This window comes from Pygoscelis adeliae, unplaced genomic scaffold (genome assembly GCF_000699105.1).
Source record: "Pygoscelis adeliae isolate BGI_AS28 unplaced genomic scaffold, ASM69910v1 Scaffold66, whole genome shotgun sequence".
Classification (NCBI taxonomy): domain Eukaryota; kingdom Metazoa; phylum Chordata; class Aves; order Sphenisciformes; family Spheniscidae; genus Pygoscelis; species Pygoscelis adeliae.
Window position 1 is genome coordinate 11,002,735 of NW_008825167.1, and position 18,148 is coordinate 11,020,882.

An 18,148-nucleotide genomic window follows, 5' to 3' on the forward strand; every position below is an offset into this window, starting at 1 on the left:
TACATAATGATCTTCCAAGATGAAGATATTTTGATGCAAAGTGATGCAGCTTTAACTGAGCTCGTGGCAAGGAACTGGGGGGCAGTGCAGAGTCAGAGGAGGAGAGAACTGGTACTGATGCTGATGTAGATGTGCTGGGTGTCCTTAGTGGTCGGCCATGGTATAGGGGAGTGTAACGGAAGCAATTGGCCAAAGTAGTAGGAAGCTGCATCAAGAAAAAACATTCAGTGTGTTGGTAATTACACATGGAACTGGGAAATTAATGTGTTGCTCCTCTTTTTCTTTTCTTTCTTGTTTCCATTTAAAACTTAAAGATATTGAAAGGCATTAGAAGGAATTCAGCATGTGGCTGGCTTACTCAGATAAATACTTAGTCCTAAAACATTTTAGTGAACCTCAAAGTGCTTCAAGGGTTTCATTATTTTAGACTAAGCACATTAAAAAACAAGGTTGAGGGAGGTGATTCTGCCCCTCTACTCCACGCTGGTGAGACCCCACCTGGAGTACCGTGTTCAGCTCTGGGGCCCCCAACATAAGAAAGACATAGACCTGCTTGAGCGGGTCCAGAGGAGGGCCACAAAGATGATCAGGGAGCTGGAGTGCCTCCCGTATGAGGACAGGCTGAAAGAGTTGGGGTTGTTTAGCCTAGAGAAGAGAAGGCTCTGGGGAGACCTTATAGCAGCCTTCCAGTACTCAAAGGGGGCCTACAGGAAAGATGGGGAGAGACTTCTTATCAGGGAATGTAGTGATAGGATGAGGGCTAATGGTTTTAAACTGAAAGAGGGTAGATTTGGATTAGATATTAGGAAGAAATTCTTTACTGTGAGGGTGGTGGGACACTGGAACAGGTTGCCCAGAGAAGTTGTGGATACCCCCTCCCTGGAATTGTTCAAGGCTAGGTTGGATGAGGTTTTGAGCTACCTGATCTAGTGGAAGGTATCCCAGCCCATGGCAGGAGGGTTGGAACTAGATGATCTTTAAGGTCCTTTCCAACCCAAACCATTCTATGATTTTATAAAACAAAAAACCCAAACCAAACATACCTCTGTCATTCAGAGCAATTGTTGATTCTATATGTACAATATTGTGAAGTAAACCTTGGATCTTCTGCTTGGAACTGTGCAAGTGCCAGATAGTAGCCTGTATTAACGTCTTGATGATCTCCTTGATACTACACCATCACCTGATTCAACTGAAATCATGTTGAAATCAATGAGTGCTGAGCATCTCCAGCAGCTTTGAGGAGCTGAGCCTGTGAAACAACAGTCTGACGTGAAGCAGTTCCTTTCAGTTAGAGATATGACAGATTTTTGGTGTACAAAAACATATCAGAGAGAGAGGAAAACTAGGCAGTAAAAGGACAAAATTCTGCTGTTAAATTGGAATAAATCCTTTTCAAATTGTGGATCACATTTGATTATCGCTTCCTATGCAGAAGTACCATTGACTTCATGGAATGCTCTCACGTTTCTGCTCCAAGAGATAACCAAGCCCAGCTTGCAAGCAGCATGTTAATTATTTACACTTTCTAGTCCCAGCAGAGTGATTAGTTTGTGGTGAAACATTATACTAATAGCTGTGCTATGTTTTTCATCCAGAGATCTCAAAGAACTAAACAAACACTGAATTAACTTCTGCTACATGGAGCATGAAGTAAAAATTAATTTTTAATGCAACTCAATTTAAAGATTAAATTAAGAGCTAAAGTCAAAGGCCTACAAAGTTGTTAGCTGGCTTGTGGTTCCAGTGCCTCTGCTATTCTTTTCTGACTCTGGCTCATGCAGAAACTGCAAGGGTGCACGCAAATTGGGTAGTTTTGTCAACTGCCAGTTACATACTTATTCTGAACTGATATTGGTGCTTTTTCCCTATGGTGATTACTGAGTTTTATTGAACAGAGAAAAGGCCATTAATTAAAGGTAGCCAACATTAAACTGATTTTTTGGAGGCTCTGAGCAACATCAAATGCCATTCATTTCAATGAGACTTAGGAGAGATTGGCAGCACTGGAAAACAGGCTGTTAAGTACAGGACACCCAGAAGTCACAGCACCTAAAATTCAATCTGTGGGAGTTCTGTTTCTTGGAGTTATACAGGAATTTGGATTAGGTGAACATAACGAACCATGCTGACTTGAAAACCTATGGAAAATAGACACTTGTTTGAAAATATTAATAAAAATGTAGTAATTATAACAATACTGAGAAACCCTGAAGTTGTGTGAAGCCATTTAAAAATAATTTACTATGTTGCTTACAGTTACAAATTTTGAGTCTGATCTTTATATATATTTAAAATGTAGTTTTAATAATACGGTCTTTTAATTTCAGATTTCGTACAGCCATGCCATCCATGCTTCAGGGTTCTTCATTGCTTTTTTTGTTTCTCTTGTATTGACATGTGCTGGTTTTTTCATTGTTTACCGAACCCAAATATTAAAATGGAGTTTCCGTAGTAAAAACCAGGTGAGTCATAGTCTGTAATGGTACTTTATTTAAATTTTTTCATTGATCATATCTGATGATATAACTTGCTAACTAATACAGATTGTCTAAAGAGTTTTTGAAGATAAATAAAAAGCCACCGAGTGATGGATTGTATTCCGCAGGTAATGTAATCTCTACAACCTCTGATCTTCAGCACAATCAGATTTAGTGGGGAGTGTAAGAATGATAATCTGATCAAAAGAACTGCTGTCAGTACCTGGATGTTAGCTTCAGACTGGAGGGGGATTACCCTTTGGCTATTCATTTCTTTGCATAGTCCTCCCTTCCTCCTCTTTGTCCCCCAAAATGAGAGAGAGGCAGGATGTCTGTAGGTTATGAGAGTTGCCCAGGGAGTAGACCACTCACCTCGAGCACAGCAGACTTGGGTCCAAATTGTATTTCAGATTATCAGGAACAGGGATTTGAATTTAGATTTTAGTTCCTTGGATGTGCCTTAATCTCTTGAGTGATAAAGCAAAACAGTTGGGTTTGGGGATGGAGCATTTTCAGTGTTCCTTTATCCAAGCTGTGCTAGTTTGGAGAAAGTGTTTCAGTACATACTGGGCCGGCGAGAGAAAATACAGTCTCTCATTCATCAGGTTGGCCCAAGTTCCAGCCCTTGCTTCTATTAATTATTTAGGTATTTATGTAAAGGGGAACCACTTCAATGGGAGGCAGCTAGAGACCTCAATCAGAATATTACAGTGGTTGGAGCAGTCCTCTAAGAGACGTGTGCTCAGAGGTTTGAACCCCTCCTTTGCTGGGATGGCGGTAGATCTCCCATCCCTCTGGATGGACCAGAGGAGCTCACAAATCACTTCCAGCCTTATTTTCTGCGGTTGAAAATTACTCCATCAACAATTTTTATTTCTTTTAGGCCTGAAAAAATAATCCCTTTAAATAAAAAGGGCGTGCCTTATTTCTTTTTACAGAAAAAGCTGTGATAATGAAACCATAAAAAAGGGCCAGTTTGGTCCTAGCATCAGATATTTATACTGTTGTTTTGTATAGTAATTTTATTAGCTCTCAGTCTCAAGGGAGTCTCACTAAACTGTGAACTGAGTCACTTCCGTCATTCATAGGATTAATTTTTCATTTTCTTCACTTTGTAATGCTGTAATCTCGCCATATATAATTTGTATACCATGGTAATTTTAAAAAAATTGGCCTAGAAAGTTTATAGTGGAAGGTGACCTCCTAGAAGGCTTTCACAAGCCTGCTGAAGTCAATGTAGAGTTCTGTCTTCTCCATTAATTTCTTCATTTGTATTCCGGATCTGTTCTATACAAAAAGTTCAGCCTGAAACAAAAGTAGTATGTTTGATTTTAGATACATATCTGAATTGCATCATCTCTTTATACCCTTTCCAGCTATACAGTTTGATGATAAGTAAGAACTCTCTCACCCAGAGTTACCTGCAATAAAATTAGATCAGACACTCAGTGTAAATTTTTTTTAATAATCTGAAGCTTACTTTTTTTTTTTTTAGGAGGTACAGCATGAGCTCAGTCAAAATCACAAACTGGAGCATTCTCAGTTTAATTCAGGTGATCTCTTCAGTGAAGATATAATTATGAATGATCAAATCATCGATATTCTGTCCTTTGAAGAATCTGGGAACATGCTTCAGGCTTTAGAAGAGTAAGAATTCACTGCTATTACATTACATTTAATACATTTATCATCAACTGTACCTTTGAACATGCTTTGAGTATCTATCCTTTAATTTTTCTTCATAGTATCTGTTTATGCATGTGACTGCACTACCTTAGGTTTTTGAACTGTATTAAATAGCCATCTGTGGGAACTGAAAATTGTCATATTTCATATTGCTTTACCTGTAGAATTCACAGGTCTATCTAGGCCTTAGGCATGCAAGTTTTCCAATCCAAATTAACATCTAGTTTTGCTTCTCCGTGGTTCACTAGGTAAAGGGAAACTTTTCTGTGTTGAAAGTGTGTATTCTACTATTGCTAGCAGAACACATTCTGCTTTCAAAAGTGTGGCTTTTGTCCTAGAAAAGAGAGCCCCTACTGGGTGCCAGCATTGCTGTTTAGCAGCATATTTTGGAAACACCTGGATCAGAGTCTAAGGAGTGAGAGTTCGTAGTGCTGCCAGAAAGGTACCACATAGCTGCAGTCGGAGGCACCACTGGGTAGAGCAGAGAAACTGTCCTGATGTTGTTGAAAGGCCAGTCAGGGCTGTCTGACAGAAACATGCTGCTGTTAAAGGTCATCTGTTCTTCAGCTGAATTTGATAAAAAGGTCTGATGTGAGGACAGAGCAGATTTTGTTTGTTCAGTCTTATCATTAGCTTCTGGCAAGTCAGGTTACAGGCAGTATTACGCAACTATAAAATCCGTAGAAGCTGAAAAGGAAAAGTTACGGGACCATGAAAGTAATTTTCTTTCTTAAAGGTTAACTAACAGCATTATTATTTCCTGCATTTCCTTGATAATTGGGATACTTATCTCTGTAAATTGCACATTGGTCCTTGCTTTTATAACTATATAGCAGCTCAGGCTTTGAGAAGACTTACCCTGAAAATCATTTTGTGAATGTTAAGAAGAACAGGATCAAACATTTTTTTAACTTGCTTTAGTATTAGTTTATTTCAGGGATAATGAATATCTAGCTAGTTTGAAAAAAAATAATTAAAAATGCTGTTGTGGTTTAGAAAGGTAAATATTCTTGCAAACCTTTGGATAGGATTATTTTTATAACTGGATTTCTAAACCCATAAAACAGGATTCATTTCTTAGTTTGAGTATGTATCCAGGGGCTAAAGTTTTTTAATATTCTTACACAGTTAGCACAAATGTGTCTCTTGTTTCCGCTTCTTTTCTCACAGTTTCTATTTTCTCTACTTCTAAGGAGGTAGATCATTGCAGTGAATAAATAGAGTCCCATTAGCGAACAGTCACTAACCTTCTTCACCTTCTGAGTTACCTTTTCCGTCTTCCAGGGTGGGGATAGTAGATGGACCACAAAGGCATCCAGAGTTACAGTGGTTCCTGCTACGAAAGATGATTGAAAGGATGATAGACGTTACTGTGAAGGGCTCAGATCAGCCTCTACCTTTTAGCAATGGGTGCTTCCTGATCCCTATTTAGATTATCCCAATTCTTCTCAGTTCTTGTAGTTTTAAACTGGACCTTCTGATGCATTTACTGTTAGGAGGTGACACACAGATGCACTTACCGTATTTTTTTCTATTCTTTCCCTCTTTTTATTGGCACTCATTGAATATGTGTATTCAATTACAACATACCTGTTCCTCTCCTCTCTTACTGGTGGTGCAGTTTATCTGACTGAGCGAGGATCTCTGCAATGTGAACTCCTACACCAAGTTGCTCTGAGTTCCCTTTTTTACCCAGGGGTGAAAAAGGGCACTTCTAGGGTATGATTATTCTCATCCTAAAGTAGACTTCCAAAAAATGAGTCACATGGCTGCTGCGCCCCCTGACCCTAAAGCCTGGAGCTTGGGCTGATTAGCTCAGCTGTAGGGTTCTGGAGGTAAGCGAGATGAATCCCAATCCTGCAGGCTGGTTGGGAATAAAGGCTACAGCATTACTTTAACACCTATATTAGGTACATGCAATATTGTTTCTGCTTTCTTCAGTAGCTATAATACACCACGTGTTTTATCTCTCGTTAACACTTCTATGTGATATTTAACTCAGGATGCTTTCTCATGTCTTAATGTTGATTCCTTATTCATTCTGCAAGTTGGGGCAAAGCAGTCCTTTAATTTCTGATCTATATTCCTTAAAGGTTTCATTTTAGTCTTGTACTTCATAAACTGTTGTACATTATCCAGGTTTTTAGCTGATTCCAAAGACAAAGATAAAATACTGTACCATTGCCTTAGGAGCTTCTATGACAGCAATCTAGGCTAAAACCAGAATGGGGTAATCCTTCTTTTTACTGAATTACCTGCTTTAAAGATAGTAATTTGCAAAACATAATGGGGAGAAAAAAGATCGTGTGTTTGTAATTTATTAATGGATAATTGCAGTCAATTTGAATGGATTCTGTGCTTGAATGAAATGTTGTCATTTTACTAATTGTGGTCACAATCAGTTTTTCTACAATATTGCATTTTGTTTTATTACATTTAGTGTCATCCAACAGAATAGTTGGGTGTTCTGTAAGGAACTGAGGCATGAGGTTTGTATTGTCTTATAGGAGTGGCAGTATACTGAGGGTAAGAACTGGGCTTGTATTTTGAGCGCAATTTTTTCATGTCTTGTATACCAGTATGAATTTTAGCATCATAATCCTGGTTTTTATTATTTGGGGAGGCAGAAGGATAGGGGCTTTTGTTAGAGAGCTTTTGATACTTCAGATATTTTCAACCAACCAACTTCATCTTGCTTGTATGCTAGTTTGATAATTCCTTCTGCATGTATTGGTGCAGCTATGCGTCATTTCCTCTACATGGCATATGTATAAGCTTGCCAACATAATTGATATATTCTTTTTAAATTGCACTGTGATAGTAAACATGGTTGGAATCATTCTGGTGCTTTGTTCTTTTGTCCAGACACAAATAAGAAAATTACTCAGAAAAGTAAGAGCCACAGGGCTTTTTTGTCCTCTTTATGACGTAAAGCTATGTTAATAGTTCATGTCTCTTACGAAGTGACAGTGCCAATTTGTTTAGCAAATACATTAGGAGCATGTGTTTAATATTTATGGACAGGGACATCTTTGGAGTATAGACAGTTTGCGATGTCAGGAGGATTGGCTAGAGAACATAACATACTTTTAATATTTCATAAGGAAGCTTCTTAGTTACTTATTTTGTGAGTTTTGTCTTAATAAGTCATATCCTTGATGTACATTATGCAGCAAAATAGCTTGGCTTTTATTCTCAGTAGGTTCCTTACTGTGTATATTCCTGAATATTGGCCCATTGGCAATGAATGCTAATGAGAAGCAGCTATATGATTTGAATATTTGACGTGCACACTATAAGATCATGTTCCAAAAGGTTGTGGGTCTCTTTTTCTGTATGTCTAGAACAGAATATGAAGAGAGCTGAGCAGTTTGGGTTTGTGTCCAATGCGATGAAGTCTGACCATGCTCATAGTCTCAGAAGATCCAGATATGTTGAAGGCAACTTAATTTCTTTAAATGGCTTTCCACTAGTACAACTTTTCTTTTTCATCTTCATTTTGTACAGCTGTGCTTCCTTGAGTTTGGCAAAGCTCTAGCTGAACTTGAACCTGCTTGCTGATACACAATACATACTGCCAATTATTTTGGTAAATCACTAAGTAATGTGTATGCATCGCAGCTGATTTTTTTTTTCTGATGGTAGAGGGCATTGAGGCCAATGTACTAGAGAACAGGATCAAACTGTCTCCAGAGAGCCTTGACAGAAAAGTCAAAAACAACTTACTACCATATTAGAAGTTCACTTTTTCTTTCTAAATGTAAATGTCTTGCTATACATCTCAATTTAATTTGTTAGGGAGCAAATGTGGGGGTTTTTTAACTCTGAATTCAAATGGAAAGTAAGAATAAAAGATCACATTGTCATAGCAGCTAGACCTGAATATTCCTACACAGAAAATGGTGAGAAATAGTTACATTGTTAGTATAAAAAAAAAAATTGAGATGCTAAATTTCTGTATTTCATAACTTTTAAAAAGTGTAATTGAAATTTTAGAATTTTTGAAGGGAGGGCATATTCATTGCTCTGTTTTTGTGCAATATGTACAATGCAGGAATACAACAATAATCACATGGATATAACAATAAGATGCAGTGAATACGCATGGAATGAACCCCAAACCCTGCATTTGTAGTTCTGTGTTATGAATGCTGTTATAAGCTTGACAAGGGTGTAAACTATATGTTTTTTTCCATCAGAGAAACTCAAATGCTTAATAGGTGATAGGAGTCCATAAGACAGGGGAACTGAAGAAAACAAGTCATTTGAAATTAATGAATACATGTCTTTTTTCATCTAAAAAATGGCACTTTTCTTTGATGTTGGCTAACTATGAAGAAATAGTGTTCAGAATTATATAGGCCATTTCTGCTGTCCACCCAGAACAATTTATCTCATCTAGAAAACAGTCTGCTTTTGAGAGTAGTGCTGTTAGTGATGCTTTATTCCATATCATTTTGAAAGAATATTGGTATCTCCTACTGTTTCTGTCATCTGAATACTCACCCAGTCTGAGTAGATTAGAAGAATCTGAGTAGATCACAGCAAAGTTGGAAGCTCCTCAGGCATTAATGCATATAGCCATAATATTTATTTATGCTGTTGTTAGTATCCAGGCTGAAGTTGGTGCTTTTAAAATCAGTGGTAAAATGCGTGATGACTTCACTGGAAGCAGGACTGGAGTCTTTTTCATGCTCTTTTTGCATAGTAGTTTTTCAGTGAAACACCATTGCCTGAGCTCTGTTGCAACAGCTGTATTGTAGCTAGCTGTATTTTTTAAATGGATTTGCTGAAGATCACTGATTTATCAGTTTTCATACTTTCTGCAATTAAAGCAGAGGTTCTCAGTCTCTTAAATGCAGGATTTTTCAGCTGTTTTTTAAACAGATTAATTTAAGAATTGAAATACCTTTACTCTTTATATTGCTGTCCGAAACCAGGACAAGAGTTAAAGGAATTTGGTAGCGAAACTGCTGCCAAATCTAGTGCTTAGACTTTTGGCAGGTTTTCATTAATCTTTTTTTTTTTTTTCTGAAGAGTCTCTCAGCTCAATTTATCATCCTTTTCAATTTTGTGGGTTTTTTAAAATTTTTGGCTATATATCATGAGAATCCTATTTCTGGTTTTGTCAGCATCTTTGCTGTTTCTGGAGAGCTAAGCTTAACCTGTGACTCATCCATGTGAAAGCATCCTTAGATAATCATCACATACCCTTCTTAGCAGTTTTATTTACTGATGAGATGTCCTGTATTCTCTGCAAGCTCACATTTCAGATGTGCTGAGTTTACGCTTAGCTGTATAACAGTGTCTCAGGACTGATGGATGAACTCCCCCAGTTCAGAGCTGGCTGCAGGCCAGTACAGCTACTGGTGTAGCACAGAGCATCTTCAGACCTCCTCTAACGCAGGTGGGCTGCGCCCAGCCTGGCAGCAGGCGGAGACCAGGGAAAGGCAACACACCCTGCTCCGGCACCGGAGGGCTGAAGAATTTGAGCAGTCAGTAGCTGTTGGTGGCCGTTCAGACCTCATGCCATTACCTCTGCTTCTACTTCAGCACAGTTTTGGTCTCCTGCAAAGATTTGCACCTCGTTGTGCTGTCCTGCATAAATCCCTGCCCTGAAGTGTTTATAATCTCTGTTGTGACTGGACCCAGCAGGACAGTGTGGGAAGCAGAGGAGGGAAAAAAGGAGGGAGAGACTGAAGGGAGGAAGCTATGGCACTGCACACAGAGTCCGCATTGACACAGCAATTAAAAACAAAAAAACCCCCAACAAAACCAAAACAAGAAAGAAAACAAAACATCCCAACTTATTGATGTTTTATTACTAACCCCTCAATAAATGGATGATTTAGGAAACAAACCACATCTGCAACTGAAGACCTTTGATGCCCGTTACACTTGAATTAGCTTTCTTTGCTTACTGTTACTAAAGCCAGCACTGGCACATACTGTTTCACGTCTCAGCTGTATGATTGTCCCTGTTTGACCTTCTCTCCATCTTCACTTCTCTGAAATGTGACAAGGCAACACAGACCATAACACTTCTTTCTTCTTCTCCTTTTCCCTTCCTCTGTGCAGCTGACCCGTTGGCATTGTGCCTGTGGGTGCAGGAGATGTGCTGCTCTGGCTCAGGCAGTAGCAGTGGTGCCACCGGGCTGGGGGCAGTTGTGTGTCTGTCCGTCCATTCCCAGCTGTGTTCCTCTCTCCAGCGGGAGCTGGTGCAGCTCCTGTGCAGTGGTGCTCCAGGTCATGGCTGCAGTGGGGCGCCTGGGACAGTGGAGACAGAAACCATCCTCAGATGGCCCTAAATTAAATGCTTTTCAGCAACGCTGTGTATCACGAAGGAATGCTGCTGCAGAAACCGCTACCACAGGGCTCCAGTCTCCTCTGGATGCTGTTGTAATACATATGCTACTAATTGGCTACCATTTGCAGATGAGAGATGAGTCTTCTGAAAATGACGGGTTTTTCTGGTTTTGGTGAGAAAATGTCACCGAAGGGGAGTTGCTTGATGTTTCTCTCCCCTTTAGACTTCAGAAAGTTGTGTCACAGTAGTTTCTTATCTTTGTGAACTCTGAATTCGTTTTAAAAATGTGTCAGAAAGCCATTAGTTCATTTTAGGACTGTTACATTCAGCCGCTATTATATTCTCCTGTTCAGAAATTCCCTCTGCAGGCCTCTAATTTGAATAATAAGACCTAAAGACACAATTATTTTGTAGTTAATGAGAGGTTTCTTTTTTTGTGGTGTGGTTTTTTTAAATTAAATGTAGTTGTTTCTTTCCTGACACTAGCTGCTTTCCTGTATTCTTTTATTAGGTCTGTGGAAGACATCAGATGCTCAGGCACTCTCTCTGCTTCTCTGTGTTTGGCGTCTGGGATTCTCCCCTCCCAGATCTTCTCTGACAGATCTTTAAATCCTCTTCCTCTTCAAGTGAGTGAAAAATCTTTACGCTTGCTGTTTGCAGCTTAATTTTCTGTGTCTGTTCACCTTTCCTCCCCCGACACTTTTGTACCACCTACCTTTTGTACTGTCCTCATCCTTTCTCTGCATGCTTTGTCCAACAGAAGCTTTGATCTTTTTTATCAATAGGTTGCCATCTGCTACCTGTACTTCATTGGCTTTCATGTTTCTATTATGTTGAATATGCTCAGGAAAAGACGTGAGATCTTTTAAACATGAATTGCTGTAATAAGCGGAGTTCAGAGCATTTAAAGCAACTTATTAAATCTACCTGAGTTTGAGGAGGCACAGTGTCAGGTTAGGATTCTTTTTTTTTCCTAGGTGTCACAAAACATTGCGCATTTAATCTGGATGATTGTAAGCATTGCTCTTCTGATGGACTTGTGTCTGAAAGCATTTGGTTTATTATATGTACAGGATTCCTGTTTTGTACTGACTGTTGGTGTCTAAGACTCCAAGACTATATTGATGCAGTTTGTTAAGGCTGCCCTCAACCTCTCATTTGGAGTAAGAGCTTGAAGCAAGGTTTCTGGTGCATGTGATGAGGTTGTCTCACTCCCGCTGGCTGCTGTGTGGAGGAGGCAGACCAGAAGCAGAGCACATCACGTGGAAGGTAGATTTCAAATTTTTACAGATGCAACCTTTCTTCAGCTGCCACTGAAAAAAGGTAATGGTCTGGCTGCTGTCTTCCAGGATGTGACCTGGGAGAGCTGTGGCTTGTAATTACTTTTTCTCCATGCAATTACCCTTGGATTGGTGGAACAGTTCACATGCTGCTTCTGCTTCATTGCCTTCTTCACAGATGATACACCTGAGATCTTAACAGCCTCATCACTCACTTGCTGACACATGAGCGTCAGGTGAACTACACTTACTGTTCCTCCTGCATTTGGCATCATGATCTTGAGGAGTGGAATTAATTGGGTACCATAGTTCTCTTTGTGGGCAAGAAGGAGCATGGGAATCTTGCTCAAAATGAAATCAGGTCTAGTCTGTAATGACTTGTAGTAAATAGGAAGAAATGCTGTGGGAAGACTGAGGGAAAGATAACAATAGGAAATGTTGTGATGATATTTGGTTTTGGCTTTCATTCTTGGGATCACTGCTGAAGAAGACTGGAAAAGTAACAAGTAAGGAAGTGGGTGAGGAATGGCTTAATCTTTTTTCAAAGCATGCTGAAAAAAATCCTGCGTTTGTGGTAAGAAATAAATGTTGTGTTAGGAGCTATGTATCAATGTGGTGGAGCTGTGAAGTGTTGCCTTCTAGGGAGAGAGATGAGTAATTCAGTCTTTCACACCTCAGTAAGAAAGGGTTAGTAGGTGCTGTGACCACCATCTATCAGTGCACGCATGAAGAACAGAAAAATAATGACTAAGGAACTTGTTATTCCAGCAAACAAAGAGAGTTGGAACTTGAAACTAATCAAATTGAAGCTGAGTATAAGGTGACCATTTTTAGATCTTAAAGGAATTATCAAGTGGAACAATTCATTAAAGTGTTGTTTAGTTCTCTATTAGGGGATGCTTGAAAACCAAGATGAGATATTTCTCACAAAAGACAGCTGAAGCTATGCTTCAGTTAAATCAGAGCTACTGGACCTGAAGCAGGAATTAAAACAAAAATAAATCCCGTGGGTTGGATTTTACAGGCTAGTAATGCATTGGTGAATCTATGAAGGGGAGCCTCTTACCACTGCCTGACAGTCATTAGGGAGATGTTATAGCATAAAGCTCCCATTTTTTGGATCCTTCTTTCTATTTAAGTGTTTTTGCACAAAACTGAAACACTTACTTTTTTGAAGTTAGTTGTCATAAATAAACAGCTTAGTACTAGCTGGCTATGTCAGCAAAAGTCCTAGGACTTCTGTAAACAGAAAGGCTAAGATAGAAAATACGCGTCTGCACTGCCCAGTTAAAGTGCTTGCTGTGTTGCTTCAGTGTCCCGTTCCCTTGATCCTGCCGTCACCTGTCCTCTGTGTCTGTCCCGCTGTCCTGGAGTGAGAAGGACTCTCCCCAAGCAGAGGGAGCTGGTCAGCTTCCTGGGGGACTCGGCCGTGGATGTAGCTGACCACCACCCAAGAAGGCTGTGTATGTGCAGTTGCTGGCCTGCAATGTCCATTTGTACACAGCACAGAGAAGCTGGATTGTTGTGTTGTCTTGGGGACATTACAGAAAATACTAGCTCTTGCGGGATCTTCAAAGTACTGCGAAGAATGTTTCAGGCCCACAGTGTTTCGGGCACAGGGATCTGGCCCCATACAGCAATGATTCCTGCTCCTGTGTGGGAGGAAGAGGGGGAAAATGGAGGAGGTTTTGCAGCTGCAACCAGCCAGCCCTGCAGCAGATCACCAAGATGAGTATGGCCATCGCCAGTGCGTTTCTGGGGTTTTGAGAGACTGCAACAGAAAAATCTCTCTGCCTCTTTGTGATAGATTATCAGAGCTTAAGCTAATGTCTCCTAAATACTTCAAGTATTCGAGTCATTATAAGAAAACAACTTAATTCCATCCCATTGATTTATAAATGGGGAAAATACATCTCCTGTGTTTAACAGAGGGGCAGTGATTTAGTTAAACTTTATTTGCTTACATAAGGAAAGGAAAGTTTGTTTGACGAAAAGGTGAAGTGTTTATAGATTTGCATGCTTTGATATATACCATTCTGAATGTAGTATCATTCTACTATCTTGCAAATCTTGCCAAGATCTTTGCTATGGATTTGAAGTTTATTCTAAGGTTTGACTATGGAACAAATCAAACCAATAATTTAGCCTAACTGAAAAAAGAATGGATTTAAGCTCTTAAAAGTGTATTTGGTAGGTCACAAAGAAATTCTTGTGTACTTAATCCACATTCAGAAGCATACAGTGCTGTGTGTTCATGTAAATTGACATGCAGAGGCAAAACCCACCTAATTCTCCAATCCTGAATTGAGTGTAGAATAGGCAAAGCTATAGAATTTACAGTAGTAAATATGTATAGTATATGAAATGAGAATAATTATAATTCCAGTTTAATTAACTCTAAAGATAAATGAGTGTCATGGTTTAACCTCAGTCGGCAACTGAGCACCACGCAGCCGCTCGCTCACTCCCCCCCACCCGGTGGGATGGGGGAGAGAATCGGAAAAGCACAAGTGAGAAAAACTCGTGGGTTGAGATAAAAACAGTTTAAGAATTGAAATAAAATAATAATAATAATAATGTAATCATAATAATAATGATAATACACAAAGCAAGTGATGCACAGTGCAATTGCTCACCACCCACCGACTGATGCCCAGCCAGTCCCCGAGCAGCGGCCCCCCCAGCCAGCTTCCCCCAGTTTATGTGCTGCGGTTTGGCTGTGCCCCCTCCCAGCTTCTTGTGCACCTGCAGCCTTCTCAGTTGGTAGAGCATGGGAAACTAAAAAGTCCTTGGCTAGTGTAAGCATGACTTAGCAACAACTAAAACATCTGTGCGTTATCAACTTTGTTCTCATCCTAAATCCAAAACACAGCCCTGTACCAGCTACTAGGAAGGAAATTAACTCTATCCCTGCCGAAACCAGGACAATGAGAATGTATTCATATGCAACATGACATTTATTGCATTTTGTAAAATAAATTGTATTTCCCACTGGTTTTAATCTCTTTTCTAAAACTCTATTAAGGTTCATGAGAGAGAGATACTGGCTATTTTAATTTATTTGTATTGGCACATAATCAAAACACTCTCCCCTCTTCCCTTCAGAGAAGGGAATACACCAGCGCGGAACATGAAGCAGTGATGTATCAATGTAGGTGGGTCAGTGAGTTTAGAACAATTTTACAAAGTCAGTGAAATTTATAGTCTATTCAGATACTCACTTCATCTGCTTCCCAACAGAGGTGGTGGTGGTGGTTTTTTGGTTGGTGGGGGTTTTTTTTGGTGGGAGGTTTTGTTTGTTTTTAAGCTGAGGGAATGTTTTGAGTTTTAAAGAAAAGCTTTTCCTTTTTCTGTCTAGAATGGAAATGCAAGAATGGACATATTTCATTGAAGTTGCTGTAGTAGAAGTTGGCTCACCCTGTTTTCTAATGAATGACTACTATCATGATTAGTAAACTCGCATGCTGTGATATTCCTATACTTCTCTGACTGTCATTCGGTTACCATGTATGGAATGAATCTAGATATCCTTGTTTTCTCATAGAAATTTTCTATAATCTGCAATTTCAAACAGTCCTGATTACCTTTCTACAGCTTGGAGGTTGCCAGCCTGACGCGGGCAGATGCTGATCTGGAGGCATATCGAGTGCAGATATGTAAAGAAGTGATTGCTATGATGATGAAGAACATGGTCTTAAGTCACAGCCTCTTTCCTCATGTGGAGAAGAGGATGAGTTCAATTTTCAAAAAGCAGTTTCTTGCAATGGAGAAAGAGATTCAGGAGGAGTATGAAAGGAAGATGGTGGCTTTAACAGCCGAATGCAATCTGGAAACTAGGAAGAAAATGGAGGCTCAATGCCAAAAAGCAAGAGCTGCAAATGAAGAGGCTGAAGAATTAATGAAGAAAATGAATGAAAAGGTAAATCTAGTATAAAATCAAGCTATTTTGCATGATATGTGGTTTTATATAGATGGTTTCTCTTTTAGACTAGAATGGCTGAGTTGTCCTCTTAGAAGAGTAAAGAGAAAAGCTGTACAATTTAAACGTGTTCAAAAATTCAGATGTCATAATTAGGGTAGTTGTTATTAAGAAACTGTGTTTTACGACACCAGAAAATGAATTCATCTCAAGAGAATCTGTGACACCTGAAAACAAAAGGTTGTCATTACCCTGATTTTTTTTTTTATAGTCACTTAAACTCTTGCAAAGTGGTGTATTTTATTTACTATATTTTACTGCAGCAGTTCTAAGAACTCCAGTCAGACACTGTGTAAAGTATTTTGCACATTCAGAGCAGAACAAACTCTCTGCATCATAAACCTTACAATCTAGGTAAAAAGGCTCCAATATTTATATTCTTATTTTGAAGAAAATGAGAATGTAAGCACAACCAAAGGCCGATTTCCACCAAACCGAGTGAAGGCAAGCAGAACAATCTATATGTTAGGCAGAGCAGGGAGTGGACTTCTCTTGGAAATAGCCTCTAGTGAGATAAATAATAATAATAGTGAGATAAATAATTTAAGGCAGAGTATAATTCTTTACAAGTTTAGAGTCTTCCTTTGAGTAAAGGCTTAGTGCTTATGTGTGTCACTTTCATTCAGAGATCTCTGTCCGAATGGGTATCATTACCCAGGATTTCATAGGTAGTCACTGGCTGGAAATAGAGCCTGGGTCACCAGTCCAACACCCCATGTACAAAATTACGCTCCAGTCTTCCATGTCTTTTTTCAAGTACATTGACTGTTTACAATAAAACTTATCTCCCCCCTGCCTTTTTTTTTTCTTTTTTTTTTTTTTTACTTCATGTGGCTGGAGAGGATTCTGTTAAGTTTTTACTATTTCACCTCTGTAAGCTTAAAATGCTAAATTACCCAAGTTAATGTTTCATGCTTGTCTAATGTTATAACTCATATTAAGAGGATGACTTGGTGGGAATAAATAGTGCAGTTCGTTACTTACGAAGTGGGGCTTTGCTTCTGGAGCACAAGTGGATACATGGGTATTGAATGTGATGCTGCTGAGTTTCCAGCTGTCTGTTTCAGTTTGATTATAGAGACAAAATAAGTTATGTTAGGAGTATAATCCCTTAGACCGGTATATTCCTTACTTGTGTATGCTCTCTTTGTAGACAGTGCTTAAGTTTTTGGCCTTCTGAGTTGGTTTTGTTTTTTTTTAAAACCATTTTTTATTTGCATATCATATACCTATAATTGTTAAGGGCTTTCATAACAGAAGTTTCTTGCTGAGCGTGACCCATCGAAGGTACTACAGTATGTTGAGGCCCTCAGGAAGAACTCTGGTTTATCAGGCTGTTGTGCAGAGAAAGTTGATGGCACAAGTCTAGTGAGCCAGTTGAATTTCTTTGATGTTTCCAGGTCAATTTTAAATTGTGACTCTAGGGAGCTTTCAAATATCTGTAGGATATGAACATCCTGAACTAGAGGTGCTAGAAAGTCAAAGGAGATGGCAAGGAAGGGATACTTGTGGACATCTTTTTAAGGATGAGGTGAATTGTACTCTGCAGAAGTCTTTTTCCTTCTGTTGGTTATAGAAGGAGCCTAGACTAGATGTCTAACACTTAGACCTCGCTGAGATAAATCCTACCTTTGCAGAGAGAGGGGCCTGGCTGAAACTCAGTATGTGAACTCACACTAAATATGCTCTCAGCAAAGCGGCCTTTCTTTGCACAAAATACATTGGTATTGCTTCAGTCTGGTTTATATTGGAAATCTTGAATGGTAGGAATCAAACAAAGAATTAAGGCCAATGCAATACTTGTCCTGATAGATTTATCATATACTAACATCTTGCTGTTCACTTTCCTGTCTGTGAAAGGACCTGTTGTTGTACTTGCCATGGAACCTGGTCCGAAAGGATGTGCTGGAGTGCTAGAGATGGCCCACACTTGTGCTCCTGCCAGGTGGTGTACTGACATCCAAGAGATGGCAGTGAAAAACAGCTGGAGCAATAACCTCCTCCCCTTCTCAGCCAAAACACAGAATGTATATTCCCTGCCTTTTTGATTAATTATTTGCCATCTGCAGTGTGTCTCTTGGGAATGAGGGGTGAGGTGCAGAGGACAGTTATCCCCAGATAAATAGTATGAAATTTAGAACAAGACCAACATAGCTACTGTTAGGTAGCTCTGCTGGCATTAGAAGCATTCTTTGCTCTGTGGGACACGTATGTTTTTATTCTGTAATGAGTTTATGCCATCTGAGATTAAAACTATGAATATGTAAGTCTTACTGGAGAACTATGAGAAAGTATTTCTTGCAAAGAAGCTTTTAGATTAATTGCCATTTAATTCTACTCCATTGTTGTAACTCTAAAACGATGCTTTTGGATTAATTTGTAGAAACCAATAGATAAAGTAGGTCACCAATAATAA

At 39.3% G+C, this 18,148-nt stretch overlaps 1 protein-coding gene across 1 annotated transcript in view; it reads left to right on the forward strand.

The window, feature by feature from the left end:
- Positions 1–18,148, forward strand: part of EVC2 (Ellis van Creveld syndrome 2) — a 78,453-nt gene that overhangs the window by 22,402 nt on the left and 37,903 nt on the right. The window contains exons 7-9 of the mRNA XM_009328846.1: positions 2,331–2,465; positions 3,976–4,127; positions 15,348–15,672. Coding sequence (XP_009327121.1) covers positions 2,331–2,465; positions 3,976–4,127; positions 15,348–15,672 — 612 coding nt within the window. The remainder of the gene's footprint in view (positions 1–2,330; positions 2,466–3,975; positions 4,128–15,347; positions 15,673–18,148) is intronic.